Source organism: Pygocentrus nattereri, chromosome 17 (assembly GCF_015220715.1).
Source record: "Pygocentrus nattereri isolate fPygNat1 chromosome 17, fPygNat1.pri, whole genome shotgun sequence".
In the NCBI taxonomy this organism is placed as follows: domain Eukaryota; kingdom Metazoa; phylum Chordata; class Actinopteri; order Characiformes; family Serrasalmidae; genus Pygocentrus; species Pygocentrus nattereri.
Window position 1 is genome coordinate 25,949,540 of NC_051227.1, and position 22,355 is coordinate 25,971,894.

At 38.6% G+C, this 22,355-nt stretch overlaps 2 protein-coding genes across 3 annotated transcripts; one reads left to right on the plus strand and one right to left on the minus strand.

The window, feature by feature from the left end:
• The first annotated feature begins 334 nt into the window (after positions 1–334).
• ap2s1 (adaptor related protein complex 2 subunit sigma 1) lies at positions 335–6,888 on the plus strand. Its single transcript, XM_017696846.1, has 5 exons — positions 335–520; positions 1,181–1,330; positions 2,011–2,124; positions 3,884–3,943; positions 5,098–6,888. Exons 1-5 carry the CDS (start codon positions 518–520, stop codon positions 5,197–5,199), a joined length of 429 nt encoding a protein of 142 aa, XP_017552335.1. The 5' UTR covers positions 335–517; the 3' UTR covers positions 5,200–6,888.
• On the minus strand, positions 6,733–20,759 carry rab4b (RAB4B, member RAS oncogene family). 2 transcript variants are annotated; one of them, XM_017696844.2, is made up of 8 exons: positions 20,560–20,759; positions 14,989–15,069; positions 14,407–14,521; positions 14,260–14,322; positions 11,856–12,010; positions 11,161–11,256; positions 10,709–10,884; positions 6,733–10,293 (listed from the first exon to the last, which is right to left on the minus strand). In XM_017696844.2, exons 1-7 carry the CDS (start codon positions 20,573–20,575, stop codon positions 10,769–10,771), a joined length of 642 nt encoding a protein of 213 aa, XP_017552333.1. In that variant the 5' UTR covers positions 20,576–20,759; the 3' UTR covers positions 6,733–10,293; positions 10,709–10,768. The 2 variants fall into 2 exon arrangements, with proteins under 2 accessions (XP_017552333.1, XP_017552334.1); XM_017696845.2 differs by having other exon boundaries at positions 6,733–10,269; positions 20,560–20,714.
• Between the last annotated feature and the right edge of the window lie 1,596 nt (positions 20,760–22,355).

The window sequence follows — 22,355 nt, forward strand, 5'->3', positions numbered from 1 at the left end:
CACATTCTTCATCAGTCTGAAGAACCATATGCATTCTGTATTTTATCCGCACGCTCCATGTAAAACCGATTTAAAACTCCTTTACTTTGTTCCACTATTTGAGAATTTAAAAATACTACATTATACTAAAAATAAACGTACACGGTACAATGTTCACCAAAGATAAAATAAAACGAAAAGACAAATCAAATGATACGGCTCACATGATCTTACGTCCTCTCTGAGTCATTATACAGAGAGATATAAGTCGGTATTTGTAGTTTCTGAACAGATAATTCCCTTTCTATACTATACTATGACAGCACTTATAAAACTACATTACCCAAGATTCAGAGTTCCCCCAGGCCTTCAGCGGCTTAGCTAGAAAAATAGCAAGTTAGCGATAGAGGAGCAGCCCATAGAGAGCTTCTTATTTTAATGAAGTTACATGTTTAGGCGTTGTGAAAGCTTCATTAGCTAGTTTTAACAATCACCTTACACTGAGCGATACCTCAGCTGTCCGTATACCCTGAGCACAATGGTGAGTTTGACTTGTGGTTTTTCTCCTTGGTAGCCAGCCTCCGCTAGGGCGACGTTAACGCTATAGATCTCTGACATTAGCTTCGTAGCTAACGTAGTGTTAAATCCAGTTGAAATACACTTCACCGGCTTGTTGCAGTACAAGTATCAGTAAAGGTTTTTCATCGATGTAAATTTTTAATGCATTTGATAAGAAAGTTATTTCGACTTAAAATGGCTACAGTTATCCCCCGTGACTGGCTCCTGCTATTACAGGCGTAGCTAGCGTTAGCTAGATAACCAGACTTCGATAACGTTACCAGTCAGCTGGCTATACATGATGCACATTAACGCTAGTTAGTCCTAGCTGATCATGTTGAACAATCCTTATCCCCTACATTCCGTTATCATTAACGTTAACAGAGCTGAATCGAGTAACAGTGTGGAAACGATTATATGATGATGTAAAGCTAACGGGACACAGCTAGCAAACTAACTTGTTAGCTTAAATATACAGGAAAACACACTCACAGCTGATTCTATAAACCACAGGCAAGATGAACTAGTTAATTTAATACTCCTAAGACTTCTATGAGGTGGTTACGGATGTTTTGTTGCAATATCATAATGACCTGCTTAAATCTCTGTATGTTAAACTAATGCACACCGTGCCCTTTTGTAGATTCGCTTCATTCTGATCCAAAACCGAGCAGGGAAGACCAGACTGGCCAAGTGGTACATGCAGTTTGATGATGATGAGAAACAGAAGCTTATTGAGGAGGTGCATGCTGTGGTCACTGTCCGTGATGCCAAGCACACCAACTTTGTAGAGGTACACGGTTCTTCTGTACACTGCCTAAAACACTTGCTTTTTTTCCTGCTAGATTTAACCAAACTACTAGGCCTAGACACAAAACATTTCACAAGTTTTTTGTGTACTGTTATACAGTATGTACTTTTTTCTACTATGAAGTCTTAGAACGTCACTACACTTATGTCCAAAATTATCCAGACACCCCTACTGATTAATCAGTTCTATTTCAAGGTGCATCTATTGATAACACAAGCAGTCAGATGCACACAAAGTGGAGAGGCAAGGTTTTGTTCTGACAGATAGGACAACCTCAATAGAAAAGCATTGGCAATAAAAAAAGGGCAGCACAAGAGCCACATGTCTGCTAGAGGGGTATAAAACACCCCAGCTTTGGGATTTGGGCTGTGGAGTGGTGGAGCAACGTTTTTTCGAGTTAGAGTGGCTTTTGTGATCCAGAACTAATCTTCCAATATCAGTACCTCACATCATTAATGCTCTTTTGGCTGGATGCAGTTAATCCACACAGCAGTGCCCCCCCTATTTATTTTGGAAGAATGTTGATTTTGGAAGAATGTTGGTTTGAGCAAGTGTCTACAAACCTTTGGACACATAGTGTATATTGCCACTGTCAGAACAAAATCTTGTATCTCCAAAATGGTAACTTGAGGCTTTATCATTTGTGTTTCTCTGCACCACAGTTCAGAAACTTCAAGATTATCTACAGACGGTATGCTGGTTTGTACTTCTGTATTTGCGTGGATGTCACTGACAATAACTTGGCCTATCTGGAGGGCATTCATAACTTTGTGGAGGTAATCCTTTAAATAGTTCTTTAGCTTTTTCTCCTTCTTCATCTTTAGAACCTGACAACTATCCCTCTGGTGTTTTTGACTCTACTTCAGATCCAGACATACTCTAGAGCTTTGTGCTTAAGCACATTATTGATACTAATATTGCTGATTTTATCGCTACCATTATCACAATGACTGCTGTTTTAATCCAGACAAGTCTACCAATTTTATATCTCTACTGACAGTTTTCCATGCTTTTGTCATTTCATTAAATTGCATTTTTTTTTTCATATTTCAAACATGGTAAATTAAATATCATATTTTGTATGAGACACAACTCCAGGGATGTGAGGGCTCAATCCAGTAACCATTTAAGCAGCTAAAACAAACTCAATGGCAGAAAATCCTATAGCATTCAAGTATTTGAGCTGTACATCAGTGTAACCAGAAGGCTTTAAATAAATGTAAAAATCTGAAGCGTAGCACATTGTTGTAGTTTTGTTAAAATGTTAGTGTTATTATATGAATCAGCTGAATCTTATTCTAAACTATGAGCGTCTGTTAACCTGTTTCTGAGGCTGTATGAGAAACAGGCGGAATGTGGCTGTGAGGGAGTCCAGTCCTCAGCAGTTCAAGAGCACTGTGACCTGGAATGCTGGGACTTCCTCTGGCCGGCACTATACACAGCCCCCCCCACCCCCATCACCCCCCCCATCAGCTTGGCCCCATAATGAGCTCTTTACGTAGTGACGTGCTTAATGTTGCTATGTGTACAGGACGTGTACAGTTATGTCTTGGCCATAAGAGGCCATGAGTTCTTTAACGTTAAGTTTGGCTGAGATTTTTCCTGGACCTTTACCCCAGATTCTGGTTAACTATAAAAAGCCATTAATACTCAGAGAAGGTTATCACTGCAATGGTTGAATTATGATAGATATTAAGTAGTCATAATCAAATAAATGAGTCACATTATGAATCTACATTTGTCCTACATTTTTCTTGTATTTAATTTCTATGTATGTGGTTTTAGGTACCAGAAATGGTCATAATTAATATGTACATGACCATTTTTCTAACCTTTCTTTATCCCTTAGCATTAAACAGACTGTTCTTGTGACTTTGCCTATAAGACTTGTGTAAGATAAATGACCTCTGGACTAATTGGCTCATGCTTCATTCAAGAACCAGTCAAAAAACAGCTGAAACACTCCTTAGAACTTAAATATGAATGGCCAGAGCTAAACTGGTATAGGCTTATAGGTGGATATATGTAAATGAGTTTAACGGAAACAATGTATTCAAAATGCAGCATGGTTTCCATGCATGGACTGTATGGACTGGCTAGTGAACAGTACATTTTCAAACTTAAACATTGTTTGTATATTGCTTCAAACTCCCTTTTTGTCCATAAATGAAGGAAATGATTTTTTTTCCTAGAAATTGACCCTTTGCTTTCTAGTAGAAAGTTGAATCATTTTTTATTTTTGCCCATAGATTTGCTCCTAGATGTAGGATCATACCTGTAATTTGAGTAGTTGATGTGTTAGTTGACATAGTAGTGCAATGTGTTACATTCTTTAAATGATTATAATGCTGCAGTCTGTTTTAGCTGCTCATATGGATAGTTGACTGGTTTCTCCACATCCCTGAACTTATATCTCACACAAAATGAGTTTTAAGTTAGCATTTTTGAAGTATGGAACCTAATTTGCAGCCATCAACAACGGAGATGAAACTCCTTATGGATCACACTAAATACTTTATTCTTGCCTTTCTTCAGGTTTTGAATGAATATTTCCACAATGTGTGTGAATTAGATTTGGTCTTCAATTTCTATAAGGTAAGTAAAAAAAAAAAAAAAAAAAACACACCACTGTAATTACCAGCTAAGATAGCTTTCACTGTGTTAACTTGAAGGGATGATTCTGTGGCTAAAGATTATAGAAAATACTAAGCAGAGGAAGAGAAAAAAGCCGTGTAGGAATTCAGTACCATGGCAACAGGTATTTGATGCATAATTACAACAATCAGACAATTAAGAGCATCCGCATCCTTTCAGCACGGGGGAGGTTTTCTTTAAGAAGAAGTATAAGCAATTAAGAGTTGCCTCTGATAATTGTCTTCAGCTTCTCCATCGCTAATTGCCTGATGTATTTTTAAATCCGCCTACTGGATGAGCCTTAACAAAGTTGCGCCCACGCTAGAAGTAGCAGTGGCATTCTTTGTTAACTTCTTTAATGCAAAGAGAAAGAAAGCACAGTGCAGGAAATCAGCTCATTTGTGCATAATTACCCTCATCACATCTAATGACACAGGCTTTAATGGGTGCTTTATAAGTTCTGTTGTACAGATATCACTTGCTCTTGATCTTATGAGCTTGTATTGAGGTTTTTCTTAAAGGAGTACTTTACCAAAAAAACTAACAAAAAAAAAACAAAACGTCAACCCTTATTCATTAACATTGTATCTGGTGAAGTCTCCTATGGTCCTGAAATAAAATGAGCGCATGCAGAATTTGCTGACAGTGTCTTATCTGTTTGATCAAACTCACGCCTGGTGGGAGTGAGTGTACACTTGAACATTGCACACGTGCTGCTAAATGCTGTCATTTTATTGGTTCTTTACTATAACATTTACATGAATTAGGGTGTGCTTCATGTAAATGAGGTACCACTAGGCTGGCGCTTGATTTAACGCACTGAAACTGATTCATCTTTTGCACTCAAGTCTTTCTGCCTGTTTCTGCCTCGTACAAAAGCCAGAGCTGTCTGTACATCAAATCTACACTCTTTTTTACTCAGCTTTGATGAATAAGGGCCAGTGTGTCAAATGGTGATATGTAGATGGGCCTGATTGGTATGAGGTCTGTGGGCCCTTCATTGTTTTTAGTGTAGGATTCCCCAGAGAAATGGTTGATATGTTTAGCTTTCATTTTGTGTTTTCTTTCTGTAAAAGTATGGATTATCTGTGATGCCCTGTGTTGCTGTGTCTCAGGTGTACACAGTAGTGGATGAGATGTTCTTGGCAGGAGAGATTCGAGAGACCAGCCAGACCAAGGTCCTCAAACAGCTCCTCATGCTGCAGTCACTAGAATAAAGATTTTACTGCGTCGCAGCCATGCCATCACCCTTGGAGCAGGCTCCTCCTGTCAAGCCAGTCATAATGTTTCTGTGTATGGATGTTGTTCATGAAATTAAACTAACATTTCAGCATTTCTTTAAAGCTATGCTATGTAAGATTTTAATATGTTGGATGTGTAAGACTGTTTGTAATGACAGGAAAATCAACAGGAATGGACAAGTTAATGAAGGTCTTGGTGAAAAGCTTAATTCTGTATGTTGCATCTTTGTTTCTCACTGCCCTAACTGAAGTTCTGGTGTCTTACCAAGACGTGTAGATTTTGAATGAGGTGCAAAATTACAGATATGATCTTTTCTGGTAAGGCTTCATTCATCAAAGGAGTCTAAACATGTTACATGCCTCAGAAATGTTGACAGAATCTTCTAGCATATCCTTATGTTTTTGAAGTCATGTTGACAGGTCACAAAATGGTGCTGGCCATTTTGTTCCCTTTCACTAATTAGTGGTGTATTTACTTATGAATCTCAAGGTGGATATGCATTTTTGTGAGGCCTCTGTGGTTTAATATTGTCCCAATATTTTCCCCTAGTTGTATTCTCATGTTGTGAGATTTGGATTTTTATGCAGTTGTGAAACAGTTGCCACAAAGGAGTGGCACTGACAACCTGTCTGTACCCTTTCATTGACACTAAACCAGCAACTTGATGGACAAAGACAACCCTGGCACTGGGAATGACATCCATTGATTAATTGACGTCTACACTACTCATTCTGAAGAAATGTTACCGGAACTGTCCGTTTGCTTCTCTGTATCTCCCATGAATTCTCCTCGTAGATATTGTTCCATTTATCTATGAAATCTAGGACAGTAAGCCTGTTTCTGTTTATTGGAAGATGATATTCATTCCCTTTTTTTTTCTTTTCTCATTTTTCATAAAATTACTTGTTTAAGGAAAAGTCACAGTCTAATATGAACTGTTTCTTTGTATTGTGTATAGATAACTTTATATAATTGTATATGTTGGGTCTGATTATATGAAACATTTTCATTCCAGTAGGCAAACAGCTTCATCTTTACATCCTAACTCAAAATGTGCACACATTCAGAGTTTAATATAAGCCTTCCATTCCAGCATTAGCACACAGGCTATATGAACATCTAACAGGCCTTGAAGAAGTCAAGTTATTACCAGTAATTGTGGTGTACTAGTTATGTGAACAAAGGCAGACACTGATGCTGCGCTTGTTTAGCCAGCAAGGCTGAACAGATCTTACAGCTCTCAAAGGAAGAACACATGACAAAAGACTGCATTTACTTTCATCTCCAACTTCTGCAGCACTGCTCTCTGTAGTGGTTCCATAGCAACCACTCTGTTCAGCCTTGAGTCTCTTTGGACTGGTTTTACGGATGCTGATTAAGCTTAGCTCTGAGGAGAGTTATTCCTGAATCACTGAGTATTTTTAGCTGCGTTCTAGGTTTAATCTGCATCTGAAACTGGTTTTTAAGTGTTTGTTTCATGAGGTATTGTTTTGTTTTTTTGTATTTTAGTTGTTTTTCCTCATTGTTCCTTTTGCCTGTCTGAAATATCCTCTCTTATGCACTTGTCCTTGTGAGATGGCAGACTGAAGGAAATGTTTCTACTCACTATATTAATGTAAACCCACAGAAATGAGACAAAGAAATAAAATATAAAATTATGTCAAGTTGATTGGTTTCATTTTGGCTCTGAGAAGTGTTTAATTTATTTCAGTTAAGCTGCTAGACTAAATGGTTTGCCCAGAGTATAGAATGTGCCGTCTAACTTAGAGCTATGGTGAAGAGGTTAGCTGTACTGCACCACCATCTACTGGTGGAAAGGGGGCTGTTACATCAGCAGTCATAGGTCATCTAAATGGTATTTAAGGTGTAGAAATAAAAACTTTAATTTAGAAACTGCCACTATTTTCTTATTTAAAGAATTGCCTTTAGTCCTGCAAAACCCATTCAGTAATTTCTTAACTAAAAGCTGGCATTGCTAATTTTAGTGATTGAAAGCAACCAGCAAATGAGAGCATGCTAACCTATCCTCAATGAGTTTGCCTTCACTAGTGTTATGGTGAAGTGTTCTTTTACAGTTTCTGAGCATAGGAAGAAGGTACAGCAGATAGTTTTAACCAGACCAAACGCTCACATCTTCACCTCAGTTGAAGTTTAAATAGTTTTCACACTAAGCAGGCAAAGCCAGACTTTTCCTGCATCCACGTTCTAAATTATTCAATCTGGTTTAGTAATGAACATTACTAATGTAAAAAGACATTTCTTAGGAAATAAACATTTTCCAAACAAACATAAATGTGTGTATTCACATTTCTACAGAAGATGAAAGTATATATAAAATGGAATGGACACCAAAGAGACCTTCATTTATCATGTAACATAAAAAAACAAGCAAACTTTACTTATCCTTAAAATTAACAAGCACACTCCCCCCAAAACAATCCAATAGACAAGTTCAATCTTATTTACAGCATAGATGATTCAGATATACAGTATTTATGGATGAACAAAATCACACTGGTTACTAAGCAACAACTGAGTTTCTGCAGTATTTGGGCAACTCTGTTAACTAGAGACAGAGAGATGTAGTCACAGACACTACTACCAAAACCAGTGAAATACAGTAACATACAACTCATTTTAGTCAACTTACTCAGCAGTACTTTCATGTACCTCAAAGTCAGGCAGTCATATTTAAGATCCTTGTGGTGATTTAGACCTACTTTTAAACTCACTTGCCAATGCATGCGTTAGATTCATGCCAATTTTGTTATTTACTAATCAAGAAATGGTGGTTGGAGTCTGTCCAGTCATTATTATTAAGTGGTTTCAATAAAGACAAGCACCACTCTATACAACAGCATTTCAGAATAGTTCAGGCAGAACAATGAATGCACCACCTTCTCAATTAAATGTAACCCTTTCAATTAATTAAGACTTGGGTTTGCATTGTTAATGAACTGAGGCTACGCTCTTTACCAAAGGCACACTGCCTAGTTTATCATAATACATGAAATCTCCTTGCCCAGTGCATATAATACATACATATACACTATATATAACGCATATAGTTATATCTTCATGTCGGACCAAGCTCAGTTGTTCTTTAGTAAGGAATGATCCCTCTTTGAATAATTCTCATTACAGCATATATTTAAATTACTATAAATTGTACAATTCTATAGGTACAGTATATAAACAGTCAAAAAAAGTGCACTTGCAGAGAAAAAAAACAAAAACAGAAGAACCACCACACATCACAGAGATGGTATTTTTAAAAACACAGAGGCTAAAATGGGCTTGACCATGTTGGTAATGGGGATGGGGATGCGATTCAGTAAGGTGGGACAGGGCAGGGCACTGTGCTGGTCTTCACCTGTACGTAGCCACACCCACAACAAGCCTGTCTGGCAGATCATTAAACTCAGGAATAATACCCTCTTTGAATTAGTCTTGTTTGATTTTTCATGTCGGTCAAGTGGCCTTATGAGGATGGTTGCCAGTCACTGCACATTGCGATGGTGCTCAGCTCGGCACACAGTGCAAAATCGCACGCAGCGCAATCTTTTGGGATGCACAATATACTACAAATATGCACTTTCAGTACTCTAGAAATCATGACTCAGGTTTTTCCATGCATTCTCAATGAACTGCACATAAGCACTTTACTACTGGAATCAACCTCATTAATCAACCTACCTACGTTCCAGCCACAAATGTGTTCTTTTGTAGCTACTATTTTGTGGCTGGAGAAACTTTACAGAACAGGGGGGGGGGGTCCACCTTAAAAAAAAAAAAAAAGTTTGATAGTTTATTATATCAAAGGTCCTACATTTAGACTGTTATTTATTGGTAATTATATTTTTTTATTAAAATTTTATAACATTGCTAGGCTTGGATGTATATTTTTTGCCATGTAATCAAATTCATCATCCAGCAAATTCATCGTCATTTCCAAATACATTGTTCTGGTGAGCTATACAGTCCAATTTGGTAACATGTTAAACTGGAAATTCAATATTATACCAGAGATCTGAAGTGTGTTACAATAGGTTGAATAAACTGTCAGCTTTCAATAAAGCTTGTCCAACCTGTTGCTATAAAAGAATGCATTTGTGTGTGAGGTCAGTTAGGGTGCTATATTTTGGGTCCTCTTTACAGCTTAGAGAGACATGTATGACAAAGACACCAGTCCCATGGAGAAAGAGCAGGGCAAAATGACTTGTGCATCAAGATAGCCTTTGTGGCCCAAACTATGTCAGGGCTGCAGTTAACATTTGATATGCACCAGATAAGGGTGACCGAGGGTGTCTCAAGGGCCAGGTTAAAAGATCTACCATCTCCCCTTTGTGCTTCAAGAATGCTAACTGGAAAAATTTCCCTTTAGGTGCTTAGCCAACACAATGACTTAGGCATAAATGGGAACTTACAGTAAATGCACAACACAGAGTGTTGACTGTACTCTATGAGCATCATTTCCTCAAAGCTGGGGATGTGCGTGGGTATTCATGGAAAAAGCAAAGTGTTACTTTCTCCTGCCACCCTTTCAAGTTTTCTCAGCATGTTTATTAAGCAGGGGAAAAACCCACAGCTTAAATTATTACTCTTTATAATCTTGCGATTTGCAATAGCTGACTAATGGATGTTAATTTTGTTTAAGACATATAAATAAAGAATATTATTACCTTTGCTTCTCTCTGATTTGTTTTTCCCAGGGCACAGAGATTGGGGTTGATGGCTGTTTAATCTACACAAACAATGTGAGTGTGATTGTGTATATACACATGAAAATCACAGGATAAGGTTAAATCTGCAAGGTCCTTGCAAAGCACCCTTTCCCCAGGCCACCAAGGCTGCAGTCTCACTTGTCAGTCACCTCTACTGGCCATATCTCCCAGCCCCACACACTTAGTCAGAGGCACCACTCCAAGACCAGCAGCCCACTCCCCAAGGTCAGTGGGCGAAGATTGCAGATGGACTTCATAAGAAACGATCCAGATGTGTTTGGGTGTGGAGGATTGCATTGGGACAGAAGAAGGGGAGTTAACCTGCAAACCCAGAAACACCCGGAGCTGAGAGGAGGGAGAGAGGAGAGAGATGCAAGTCTAAATGCATTCAAAAAAGGGATAACTAAATCTTCACAGTATTTTAGGCTCTTCCAATGTGGTACAAAGCACAAAAACAAAACCAGATGAGCAGTTTCAAACTCATTATCTCAGTTCACTTTTTATTACACTATATACTGCATACTTTACAATCTATTGCCTGAGTTTTTGCAAGTTTGAAAACTGATTGCTGATGGCACCTCATCTTTTAAACTTCATCATTAAGGGCTTTGATTACAATATCTGGGTATTAACTGTACACTACAGCCTGCAGCTTTACCCAGTGTAAATTTGTGAAGTACTAAAAGTGGGTAGGACATTAAGGGAATACTCAATTTAAGACTGGACTGTGAAGCACTGCGTTTGAAGGTTGTGCACTCACCTGAAGCGGGGGAGGTAATATGTAGGGAGTCAGGGACAGGAGAGGGAACGGGGCAAACCCCTAGCAGTTACACTGCTGCTTGGTCTGTGCAGCAGATCCCCGCGGCTGCCTCAACTGCCTCAGAGATGCATCGCCATACTGGATACCAGAGCCCATTCGTTCAGGATCCAGCTCACCTGTACATACATGTACACGTACATGAACACACACACACATGAGGCACAGACATAAAAGATCAAACATTACATCAACAAAGGTTTCTCTATTTCCTAACACTCTCAGTTGCTAATATAACAAGATTAAATCAATCACATACAAAGAATTCTCTGAATATAGAATTTCAAATACAACTATCTAAAAATCAAATATTATCCGGACAAAGAGGCATTAAGAAACATCTGTGACCATTATGGACAAATCTCTTTTAGCTTCAGTAGATTTTTTCCTCTTACCAGACTCTATTTTGTTAAGAATTGTGCGGGCACATTTAAGAAAGGCCTCCTCCACATTTTCCCCAGTCAAAGCACTCGTCTCCAAAAACATTAACTCTATGGCAGAAAGGCAAGTAACAATCAGTAAATGAAATGACAGAGAAGAGGCCTATCTGTCCTGCTTGAAAAGAACAAGTAATAACACAGACTGACCCCATCTTTGAAAATTCACACAACACAGTGTGTTTCATACAAAACCACCCCCCCCCAAGTTTTCCAATAAGCTCAACATTACTAAATAAAATACTAGATGCAAATGTGTTTCTGGTCACATCCAAACCTACCCTTGAACAATTACCCTCTTGATCACATTTAATGTATCTTATAGGAAACAGACTTTATGGGTGGATGCCTCATATTCTTTAGGCTATATAAATCTTCGGAATAATTAGTTTTCAAATTACTATTTGGATTAGTGGTACTGAAAGTCTTTGGTGCATTTCTGCCTTGCTATATTGCAAACAACTTGTAAGCTCTCTACTAGACTGATAACAATAATGAACATTTCTTATTTATCAGCAAATAACATGAGCCACTAATATACTGTACACCCTTACTAGCTAACCAATGTTTTCAGGAGCATCTGTGAATAGTTAATTCAGGTAGTAATTAAACTTGGATCTCTAAGAACCCAAATGGCATTATTGGGTGCTCACCATTTTCTTGAGCAAAGCGAGATGCTTCTAAGAATGTGACCTCACGATCTGCATCCAGATCCTTCTTGTTCCCACAGAGGATGATGACGATGTTGGGGCTGGCCAATGTCCGTGCGTCAGTCAGCCAGTTAGTCAGAGCGTTGTAGGTCTCTCGACTGACGAGACACACACACATAACAAAATATGAGCCATACTGCTAAAAATTCATTCAGCTATTCTGATTCACTGCTTGCTTCACTCAAAAAAATGCAAAGAAAACTTTCTCCTTCTACCTCTCTCTCTCATCTAGCAATGTTTTACACTAGATGTTAGAACATTGCTGCAAGGATTTGATTGCATTCAGCCTCAAGGGCATTAGTGAGGTCAGGTACTGGTGTGAGATGATTAGTGCTCCACTCTAACTCATGCTAAAGGTGTTGGATGGTGCTCTGTCACTCCAGAGAACAGTTCCACTGCTCTGTAGTCCAGTGCTGAGAGGGTTTATACCCCTCTAGCTGACACTTGGTACTTAGTGTGATAAGCTTAGGCTCATGTGCAGCTCCTCCAGAACATCATAATCTATTGGCAATGCTTTTCTATGGAGATTACACAAGCTGTGTGTTTAAGAATGAGAATGTAGAGGACTTTTTACATTATTATTAAGGCACCTAGCCTAAAAGCTACCTAACTTTCTCACAAAAGATGTTGGTTGTTTGGTAGAGCAGTTTTCATTTTCAAAGAGGAGCAAGCTTCACATGGTCTACATTAACAGAAGGTAACTGGCACATGCAGCTTCAGCAATGGATGGGCGAGCACTATAAAGAAGGTAAAAACCCTTTGTGAATGGAAAAGAGTGACATTACATTAGTTACCTTTGTTGTCATGCAGGTAACTTTCAAAGACAAGCCTGTAGACCTTTTAAAGCCTGCTCCTCTCTGGAAATAAAAACTGTTCCACCAAACAAATTATATCTTTAGGTAAATACCTTAATATTGGTGTAAAGATAAGCATGTCTTCTACATCAAAGACAATGTAAAGGACAAATGTATCCACATTCTCATTCATAAACACTGCTGACCTCTATTGCATTGAAAAAAGAAGTGTGAAAAGGGTTTATTGGTGCTGAAAAGATTAATTCATTTATTCGAAAGAGGGTATAGATACTTTTGGACAGAGTCAGAATTGGACAGCTTGCACACAGTATTTAATTAGTGTTAATATTGTAAATGATTAGTGCTGAACTATACCACATTTTTTGTACAGATTATTCATCACTACTTCAAAATTTTATGAATAAATGATTCAGACACCTGAATATTTTAAAAAATAGAACAGTTAAATAATGTGTGACTGACTCATATTGCACCATACATCTCTCTGTCAGGAAACTTGTTTTGACTGAGTCAACACTCACCATGGTAACCATAAGATCATACTGACAGCAAGGATAAGAGAATGTTTTTTCATGAGCAAGGCTTGGGCTGCACGCTTGGGCTGCAGCTGTTAACTCACACACATTCTTACTTTCTTTATTGAACTATACCACAACATACTTCATCCAACACTCCAGTTCCTCCCCTCCTTCAGCCTTCGTCTGAGTTTCTGCTCACAGCCCAGTCAACGCAATAGACAAAATATAATAGCCTAGATCTCTTCTGGGCTGCTGCCTGCCTGAAGATGACACTTTATTACAATCCTGTCAGTCTACATCACGTCGTTCCCTCCATCTCTATTACTAAGCCAGCACAAAGGGATCCCAGAGCTTATCAAATAAAGCACTACAGCCTCCTTCTAGATATGTCACTGCCATAGAAGTGAAGTTGGAGTTGGTTCTACCCATGTCTTAATAATTCCACACAGTTTTGCACCCCTAGCTCCCTCACATGCCATTGTTTAATTATGTAAAGTGTCAGGCAAAAGTAACCCTGTGACCTGCAATGGAGAAACAATACTTTCAGATTTTATAAGATAAGACTTGTTGCTATTTTTGGTATTTCATGTGTTGAAAATGACTTCAATTCTTTCGAAACTGGATATGTGTCCTCTATCAAAATTAGTTACAATAAATAAATAAACAAAATATCACAATCTCCTAAAATTTATAAGCGACTTCAGGAAAAAAAAAAAAAAAAAGTACTGGCATTTGACCATGGATACATGCATTGCATAACAACCTCCTTCTCCTCACCAATTGTACTCTGATTAGTTGCACTTAAGAGGCCTAGTTTTGGCAACTGTTTCCATGAAAAACAGTAAATAACAGGCCCACAGAAGAGGCCGAGGAGTGTATCTGCAATATAATTTTAAATTTCGATAAAGATCGTTTTTTCTCAATGCAGAACCGAAATCGTTTGGTGATTTAATACTTCAGGTTCGGCTAGTCTAAAACTAAGCCAAAAAGTGGCCCTTGATGGTTCTCTCTTACCTTGTGATGTCATAGACAAGAAGTGCCCCAGCTGCCCCACGGTAATAGCTGCGAGTCACCGACCTATGACAAATCACAAATAGATTATTCAATATCCAACAGTATTAAGCCTTGCCATCAGCCACAGCAACTAATTACATGGCTTACCTGAAGCGTTCCTGCCCTGCTGTGTCCCAGATCTGCAGTTTGACTGTTTTGCCACCAACGTTGACGACTCTAGAGCCAAATTCCACGCCAATAGTGTGATTGGAGTCTTGTTTGACTGAAACATAATACATTCAATTTGGTTACTTTACCTGCCTTAGTTGTTAAAGTATTAAGTTGTCTATTCTTTTTGTGCTGAATCAATTTGAGATTCACTTTAAAATAAATATTTGGCCAGACTTAATTTTGCTCATGGATCATTAAAAAGCTGCACCATGCTAACTGGTCCACAAAAATCTTTTAGGTGAGTTTGCTATGATCAGTTTCTACATTTCTGCATAGAACATGTCAGCAGGGAATTTGCTATGCTACCTGACAGTGCACTTTTCACTCGCCTTTTTAGATGATCTCACCTTAAGTGCCTTATTCACATTTCAGAAGCATTCAAAACTACTGTTCCTTCAAAGAGCTTTACAGGCCTTTCTCTCATGTTGCTGACACTTAAGGGAATTAAAGGTCATTATTTAATTAAAGCCTCAGAGTGTGAGAATGTGTGTGTGTAGGAAAGTATCAGTAAGCCCTTACACTTGTTCTCGATGAACTGGTGAAGGAGGCAGGATTTTCCAGTCCCTGCGCTGCCAATCACAAGGAACTTGAACAGGAAATCTGAAACCATGAGAGAGAGAGAGAGATCAGAGAACAGAGAGGGAGAAAAGGCAGAGAGAAGACAGATGAGAGAAAGAGCAGGGGAGAAAAAAAAAAAAAAAAAAAAATCAATAAGACAATCACAGACAGAAGCCTGTCTTTGTTCTACCTCCAACCAGTTCATTATCTAAGGATCATCCTTCAATCTTTCTCTATCTTTATTGCATACATTTTTTTACTTTTTTTGTGAGGTCTGATACAATAATCCTACTCCACACTATAAAAGGTGCTTTAGAGATGAACCACTTTTTGCTCCCTGAAGAACTTCTCAGTGGATGGTGCTTTACAGGAACACATCAGTATTTTTCAACCTAATCTCTATCTCCCACATCTGTAGCATATGATCAATTATCATGGATAACGATTTTTCCTGTACTTAGCATAAGATCAGAAACCCTGTTGACTCAGAACTTGCTCATAGCAATGAGAAACCAATGAGCAATGTCTTTAGAGTTAGTGTTAATCTGCTACTTCCTTCGGGTGGGGAATTTGTTTTTGAAACCTCTGACTGACAACCTGAATGCAGGTAAACAAACAAATGGATCACAATCTGTCAATCTGTAACTGCAAGTAACAATTTCTGGCTTTTTTGTTCATTGTATATTAATGTACAAGCCTAAATCTGACTGATTAGATAACCTGTTTAAAATAAACATTACTTACTGCTGGCCTCTTAAAATGTCACAGCACCAGTCTGAAGAACTCAAAACTATTGTCGTTTTCCTAGAATTTGACATTTCAATTAAATGAATTATCTGCTGTCTTTTATTTGCATATATTTGCAACTGAATGGATGAAAAAAACACACACAATTCACATTGTGTTTGCTGCAATACTGACATATGACTGTAAAAGCCAACAATTGTGTAAAATAACTGCAATCAGTTCAAATCACTGCAATCAGACAATTATTTAATAACAACTGTGATAGGCCTATAAGCCAAGGTCTAAGTATTGTTCCAAACAATGGCACTACACTATAATTTAGTGATTTCACTATGCTACAGCAGAATAAAAAAATGTATAGATGTAATGCAGATACGTTTTGGGAAGCAGTTTGGTAGTTTCAGGAAGTATTGTGACCGAAATCGACCATGAACGGTAATGAAAAGAGCAGAACAGAAAAGCAACAAGCTGGCAGCCTTGTGGGTAAAGTGCTGAAGAAGATCTCAAAATAACATTCACAATCCATCACGTTTTGCCACAGCAGAAAACAGTATGCAGATTAGTGACTACAGCAAGTGACATCATGCTGGTAGTACGCTAAAGGGGTATGCAGATGTTGTGGCAGGCTACAACTGACTTGAAATCTTGACCCCACCCACGCAGCTGAACACAGGGTCGAGGTGCCGACCTGCCTGAGCACAGTCTGTCCCAAAAGCCCTTTTACTGACAGAAGAGGGATCTGTGTGCGTAGGCCAGGCAGCCACTCAACCACAAGGCTCTGAACACAGGCAGGATTCATTCCACCAGCGGATGTGGCCAGCAGCAGTTAAAATAGACAACAGGGCCCAAGACGGACATGGACAGCATGACATTGAGAGAAGAATAGTTACACTACAAATGAGCGAGGCAATTGCTTATATTTGTATCCTTTTGGGACCCTTGTACTTGAGCCAAACTACAGGTGTTTGAAATGGACTCTTATTACCTACACATCTGCAGCTGCTACACACTGTAATAAAGATTACGTGTCTTATACTCGTATAACTAACAAAGTGCTATAATTTGGTAAAGAGATACACAGAGCCATTTCTATTTACTTTTGGGCAATACAGCAAAAATACATTATAGACATTTGTATGATACATGGCATGCATTTCAATATTTATTTTATTAAGCTTATTCATTTGGACCAGTCATAATCCACCAGCAGTGCCACATTTGCAAAACTATGATCAAAAACTAGGAGTACAATTATTTTTATTTAATGTTTCATATAATTTGCTGCACTAATTCAGTCAAACACGCAGTTGGCCCTTGAATTTTAAGTACTGACAGTATTCACATATCGTGCCATACTGTGACATAATTTATCACAATACTATAAAACATTGTTATACTACCTACTCCTAATTTATTATAACCTTTTTTGGCATTATGGTACTTTTTGGCCCTCAAAACAGAGGTTTCGTATTGAGGATGAAATCTCAACACCTGCTGAATGACATGAACAATCAAGTTTAGCAGAAAAGATCTCTGTAAAGTTATGAAGAGACTCTATTTTGTGCCCGTAGAATATAAGTATTTGGTGTCCAGCAGTGAAAACGAACACACTTAGCAGTCAGTTTATACTAAATATATAAAACTTTGATACAATTTGCAGCCTATATGACATCAGACCAAGTGTGAAACCTGGATTTCAAAACTTCAAATGAGATCTCGGCAATTGTTTCAATTGTTTGCTCAAATGGTTCAAATGATTCTGTATGAGCATTAATACTGAGACTACCAGCAAATGTGTAAAAAATTACTCTTAACACTCTGTGTATCAAAGCCCATTTAAATCAGCCTATCTTTGAGGTTAACTATTTTTAAACCTCTAAATCCCTTTATTAGCACTGCAGTAAATGAAGTCATCAGTCCACTACACTACTCTAAAGTTGCAGTCACTTAAAGTAAATAACCATTTACTTTAATTTCAAATATAAAATTAAACTAGCTTGGATAAACATACATAATTTCCAACAGAATGAAACGCTTATAAGAGAAATCCCTTTTATATCAACTTTGTTGTCACTAAGTTCACTTTGTAAAAAGGGCCTACGCATAAAAATAGACCAAATTATTTACTCATCTGTGTTATTCAACCAACTGAACCAACATCCTGTCTATAAGCAATAAACTGTGCGTTATGGGATGTTTATTGTGTGTGAGTGTACGTGTATTCTGACAACATGACCTTAAAATTTCCTTCATGGAAAGTCAAATGGTGCAAGTGTACTCATACCCTGCTTCATAACCAATGGCCTTCCTCACCATCTACTGTATGGGTGTTATATAGAGATAAATGAGATTTAATAGTTTCTTATAACCATGTCTGTGCTCATATAGTGTAAACGTACTGCTGCAAAACAGGCTAGAAAGAGAACTACTCACTGAGTGTACTACTTCCCTTTCTTAGGACATGGGGGGAGGGTAAATCATTTCAATAAACATCACAGTTTATCAGGTATAATGTGCACACCTGAGTAGCTGCATTTTTACCAAAGTTTATACAACAGTGCATCATAAACCTTGACAAATCTAATTCACATTACCTATTTTAACATTCCCCGCCTCACAAAGCAATGATAAAGTTCTTATCTCTCTGCACACTCAAACACATGGTAAGGTATTTGAATAACTGGTGTGCAACGAAAGGGGATTTCCATGCTTTCACTGGTGAGGCAGCATCAGAGTGACGGTGTGTGTGCCCTACTTAACTTCAGCACAGAACATTTGTGAGACACGCAGCTCTGATAAACAACTTTTGAGCTTTTACTGAAAACATCCTCTTCAAAGTGGCTAAAAGTGGAACCCTAGTAAGTAAACAAGCAAGAACCGGACCCTAAAGTCACAGGTCAGCTATTTCAGAAGAATGAACAACAATAACACACAACATAAGAAAAATAAGTGAACTGCAGAGTAAATTTTGCTGCATCTCAATAAGGCACCACAAGTGCTGAGCAGTATTGATAAACCTCAATATCATGACATTTTTCCAAATAAATCATGTTTTTAATGTATATGAAGAAACTTAGTATTTAGGTTTTTTTTTTCAGTATTAGTACTTTAGACTAAAAAGAATCTTGCAATCCCAAAACAGCACATTTTAAATGGATCACTTTTTTCAATATTATTCTCTTAAAACTACACCTTCAACAGTATTGTACATGACACAAAAAACTGATTTCAAGAAAGGAAACAAACACACACACACACACACACACACACACACAAACATATATATATATATACATATATGTGTGTGTATGAAACATACTGAAAAAGCATAAAAGCAGAAGGAACAGAAGGAATAGTGCTCAATTTCAGTAAGAGAGGAAGGGGATGTGGGGATTAAGCAACCTGAAACGGATATCACCATGAATATTTCATCATACTACAATGCAAATACATTAGCCAATAAATTAGGCACAAGACGAGCAAGACAACCTATATGGATTTCTAAGTGACTTGATCTCACTAAGGCCTTTTAATGAGGCAGATAATGTGAAATCTAATACAATCTCAATGGATTTTTCAATCAATAACTTTGCATATAAATGATCCACACTTGACTTTGACACTAGATAGTGTTTATTAATGGTGCAACAATAATGCTATACTACTGAAAAATCAACATGTATCAATCCGGGGTATTTTTGTGCATATAGAAATATTGAATAACATTAAATAACATGCCAAATCAAAAATGGTGTTGAACTTGAAAACAGGTACATGACAGGTATTTATATACGTATATGTGTACATACACACATACATACATACATAAATATACACAGACAGAGAGAGAGAGAGAGAGAGAGAGAGAGAGAGAGAGAGAGATTCAACATTTCTGCAACTACCAAGTTCAAATAATCAGGCAGGTAAGGTAGTTTAGCTCTCAAATGTGGGAAAGATTCCAGTACTGACGTCTCCACACTTAAATGTTGACCACATCAGAGCTACAAACGCCCCCCTGCTTCGAGCAATACCAGGAACAAACAGTTTCAAAATGATAACGCTGTCTTAGATCAGTGGTGTGATTCATCTACCGCAGAAAAGCAAGCACCCTTAAGAGAGACGCATCAGCACAAGCTCGCTTCAGACGGCGTACGTGCTGTTATGAATGAGTCAGAACTGTATTAAACCAACTAGAGAACAGTGCGCTGTTCACCAGACTGGACTTAATATCCAGTTATGACATTAATGATGTTAGCGAGGATGGTGATGTAACGTTAACATTAGCTTATTTAATGCTAGCTATCTACTTGGCCCAGCTAGTTTGTAGTGAACAGCTGTTACACTGGATGTTTGTACAGCTATCAAGCTCATTAGCGCACAATAAATTACAGACTGGTCCGCTATTAAAAAGAAGAAGCAGAACATAACGGACTACACCGGCCAGCCAGACTATAAAAGTATCACCCGCAAAACAACTGACGTTAGCTTAACCTAGCTAGTTGGCTAGCTTGGTTGCTAGCTTCCATTTTGGAAGCGGATGCGAAGTGTTGAAATCATCAATCCGCCAAAAACTCGCTCACTGTAGAGGAACAGGGTCCGACTGAACGGTGTATACAGACTCCTGCAACATATAATAGACACCTGAGGGCAGGTCTGCTCTCTTATCTGGTGAACCAGTTATCTAAAACTACATATTTATGTTGATGTGTCAACAAGCTAGCAGGCTAACAGTTCAGCTAGCCTATCTGCACGAGCGGATTGCCTAGCTAAAGTGTGCAGCATTACCGTATGTCTCTGACATGTCGACCCCGCTGTGAAATGACCTGGACTCAGTTGGGTTCTGACGAGAGTTTTGTGTTTTTCCTTCCACACAATACTTTGTTGTTACTCCGTTTCCAATGTTGTTAGCCAGCAGGCTAGCTACCTTCCCTTCCACCGCCACAGCGTTCACTCTTTTACTACTACCTGTGTTCGACTGGCGAATGAATCATTCCTATGAACTCATTCCCTTCGGCCGAACCGATTCCTGAATAGAAATGGTTTTGCAGCATAAACTCAATTTTTACGTCCTCATAGGCTGAAGACTCATAATACAGTTCCAGCCATCGGTCAAACTTTCAATGAATGGTTCACCGTAAATTTATTTACAACAATTCTCACTTAAAATTTGATGAATACACGTTGGTCATCGGAGTTTGCTTCTTTAGTTTTGCACTGGAGCTACCAGGCTAATATAGCGAGACAACAGGTGATGAAAGACTATGGAGATTCCCTATATTAGCCTCGTAGCTCTACTGCAAAACTAAAGAAGCAAACTTTGGGCATCAATCATGTCTTTGCCAAGTAGGTTACCTAACTTAGTGTTGTCTGGGGTTAGGGAGAAATTGTACGTTTGATTTTAGAACTAAACTATTCTGATCTTATCGAGTCACAGAACAAAGTACAACACTGGGACACATTAAGAACCTCTTCATCGTTCATGAAATGCAAATAAAGTTGACATGATATGTGACTCAAAGAATCGTTGAATCAGTATTTGGGTTGATTGAAACGGACAGTTCATAAGAATCGGTTCGCACAAACTGAATCAAACCTGCCATCGCTACGTCAACACGTCACCCGCGACTGCGTCATTACGCAGATTGAGAACAATTCCAATTTATCTGTCAGTTCAGAGACTTTCATACAGTTCCCTAATGTCGCATCTCTACAGGAGGCGCTGGATCAGCTTAACTTTAGTTTGACTTCAGGGCGCAGTTGAGTACTCTCAAGTATTCTCACTTCACTAAAGTAGTCACACTACTAGAAGTTAAAGTAGTAACCAAAAACAACCCGAGTAAAAAGTATCGGGTAACAAAAACTCCAGGTTCAAAACAATTCAAGTTCACAATTTCTCCAGAGCTGAAGCAGAACTTCACAGTCCAGCATCTGCTGAACTGGAGCTGAGGTTTTATAGGCTCTTTTTCAACTTCAATGTCTTAAATAACCCAACCGCTCCCCTTTTTAGAGGTTTTGCTAATACAAGTTTAGTAATATGTAAACACTGTTAAAGTTTCAAAATATACATTCCACAGTTAAGACTGTTTTTAGTGCATAAACTCCATCCATCCATCCATCCATCCATCCATCCATCCATCCATCCATCCATCCATCATCTTCCGCTTCTCCGGGGTTCAGGTCGCGGGGGCAGCATCCTAAGAAATGAGGCCCAAGACCTCCCTTTCCCCAGCCACTAGCTCCCTGGGGGGATTCCGAGATGTTCCCAGACCAGCTGGGCGACATAGTCATGCCAGCGTGTCCTGGGTCTTCCCCGGGGTCTCCTCCCGGGTGAACTTGCCTGTGACACCTCCCAAGGGAGGCGTCCAGGAGGCATCCTAACCAGATGCCCGAACCACCTCAGCTGGCTCCTCTTGACGTGAATAAGCAGCGGCTCTACTCCGAGTCCCTCCCGGATGACCAAACTTGTCATCCTATCTCTAAGGGAGAGTCCAGACACCCTGCGGAGGAAACTCATTTCGGCCGCTTGTATTCGCGATCTTGTTCTTTCGGTCATTACCCAAAGCTCATGACCATAGGTGAGA

What these genes read in the sequence shown, in the direction of transcription:
- ap2s1 (XM_017696846.1), top strand. An exon ending in GCATTCATAACTTTGTGGAG is followed by an intron (nt 2,125 to 3,883) that starts GTAATCCTTTAA and finishes GCCTTTCTTCAG; the next exon opens with GTTTTGAATGAATATTTCCA. An exon ending in TGGTCTTCAATTTCTATAAG is followed by an intron (nt 3,944 to 5,097) that starts GTAAGTAAAAAA and finishes GCTGTGTCTCAG; the next exon opens with GTGTACACAGTAGTGGATGA.
- rab4b (XM_017696844.2), bottom strand. An exon ending in GCAGGGCAGGAACGCTTCAG is followed by an intron (nt 14,323 to 14,406) that starts GTAAGCCATGTA and finishes GATTTGTCATAG; the next exon opens with GTCGGTGACTCGCAGCTATT. An exon ending in TCGCTTTGCTCAAGAAAATG is followed by an intron (nt 11,257 to 11,855) that starts GTGAGCACCCAA and finishes TTTCTGCCATAG; the next exon opens with AGTTAATGTTTTTGGAGACG.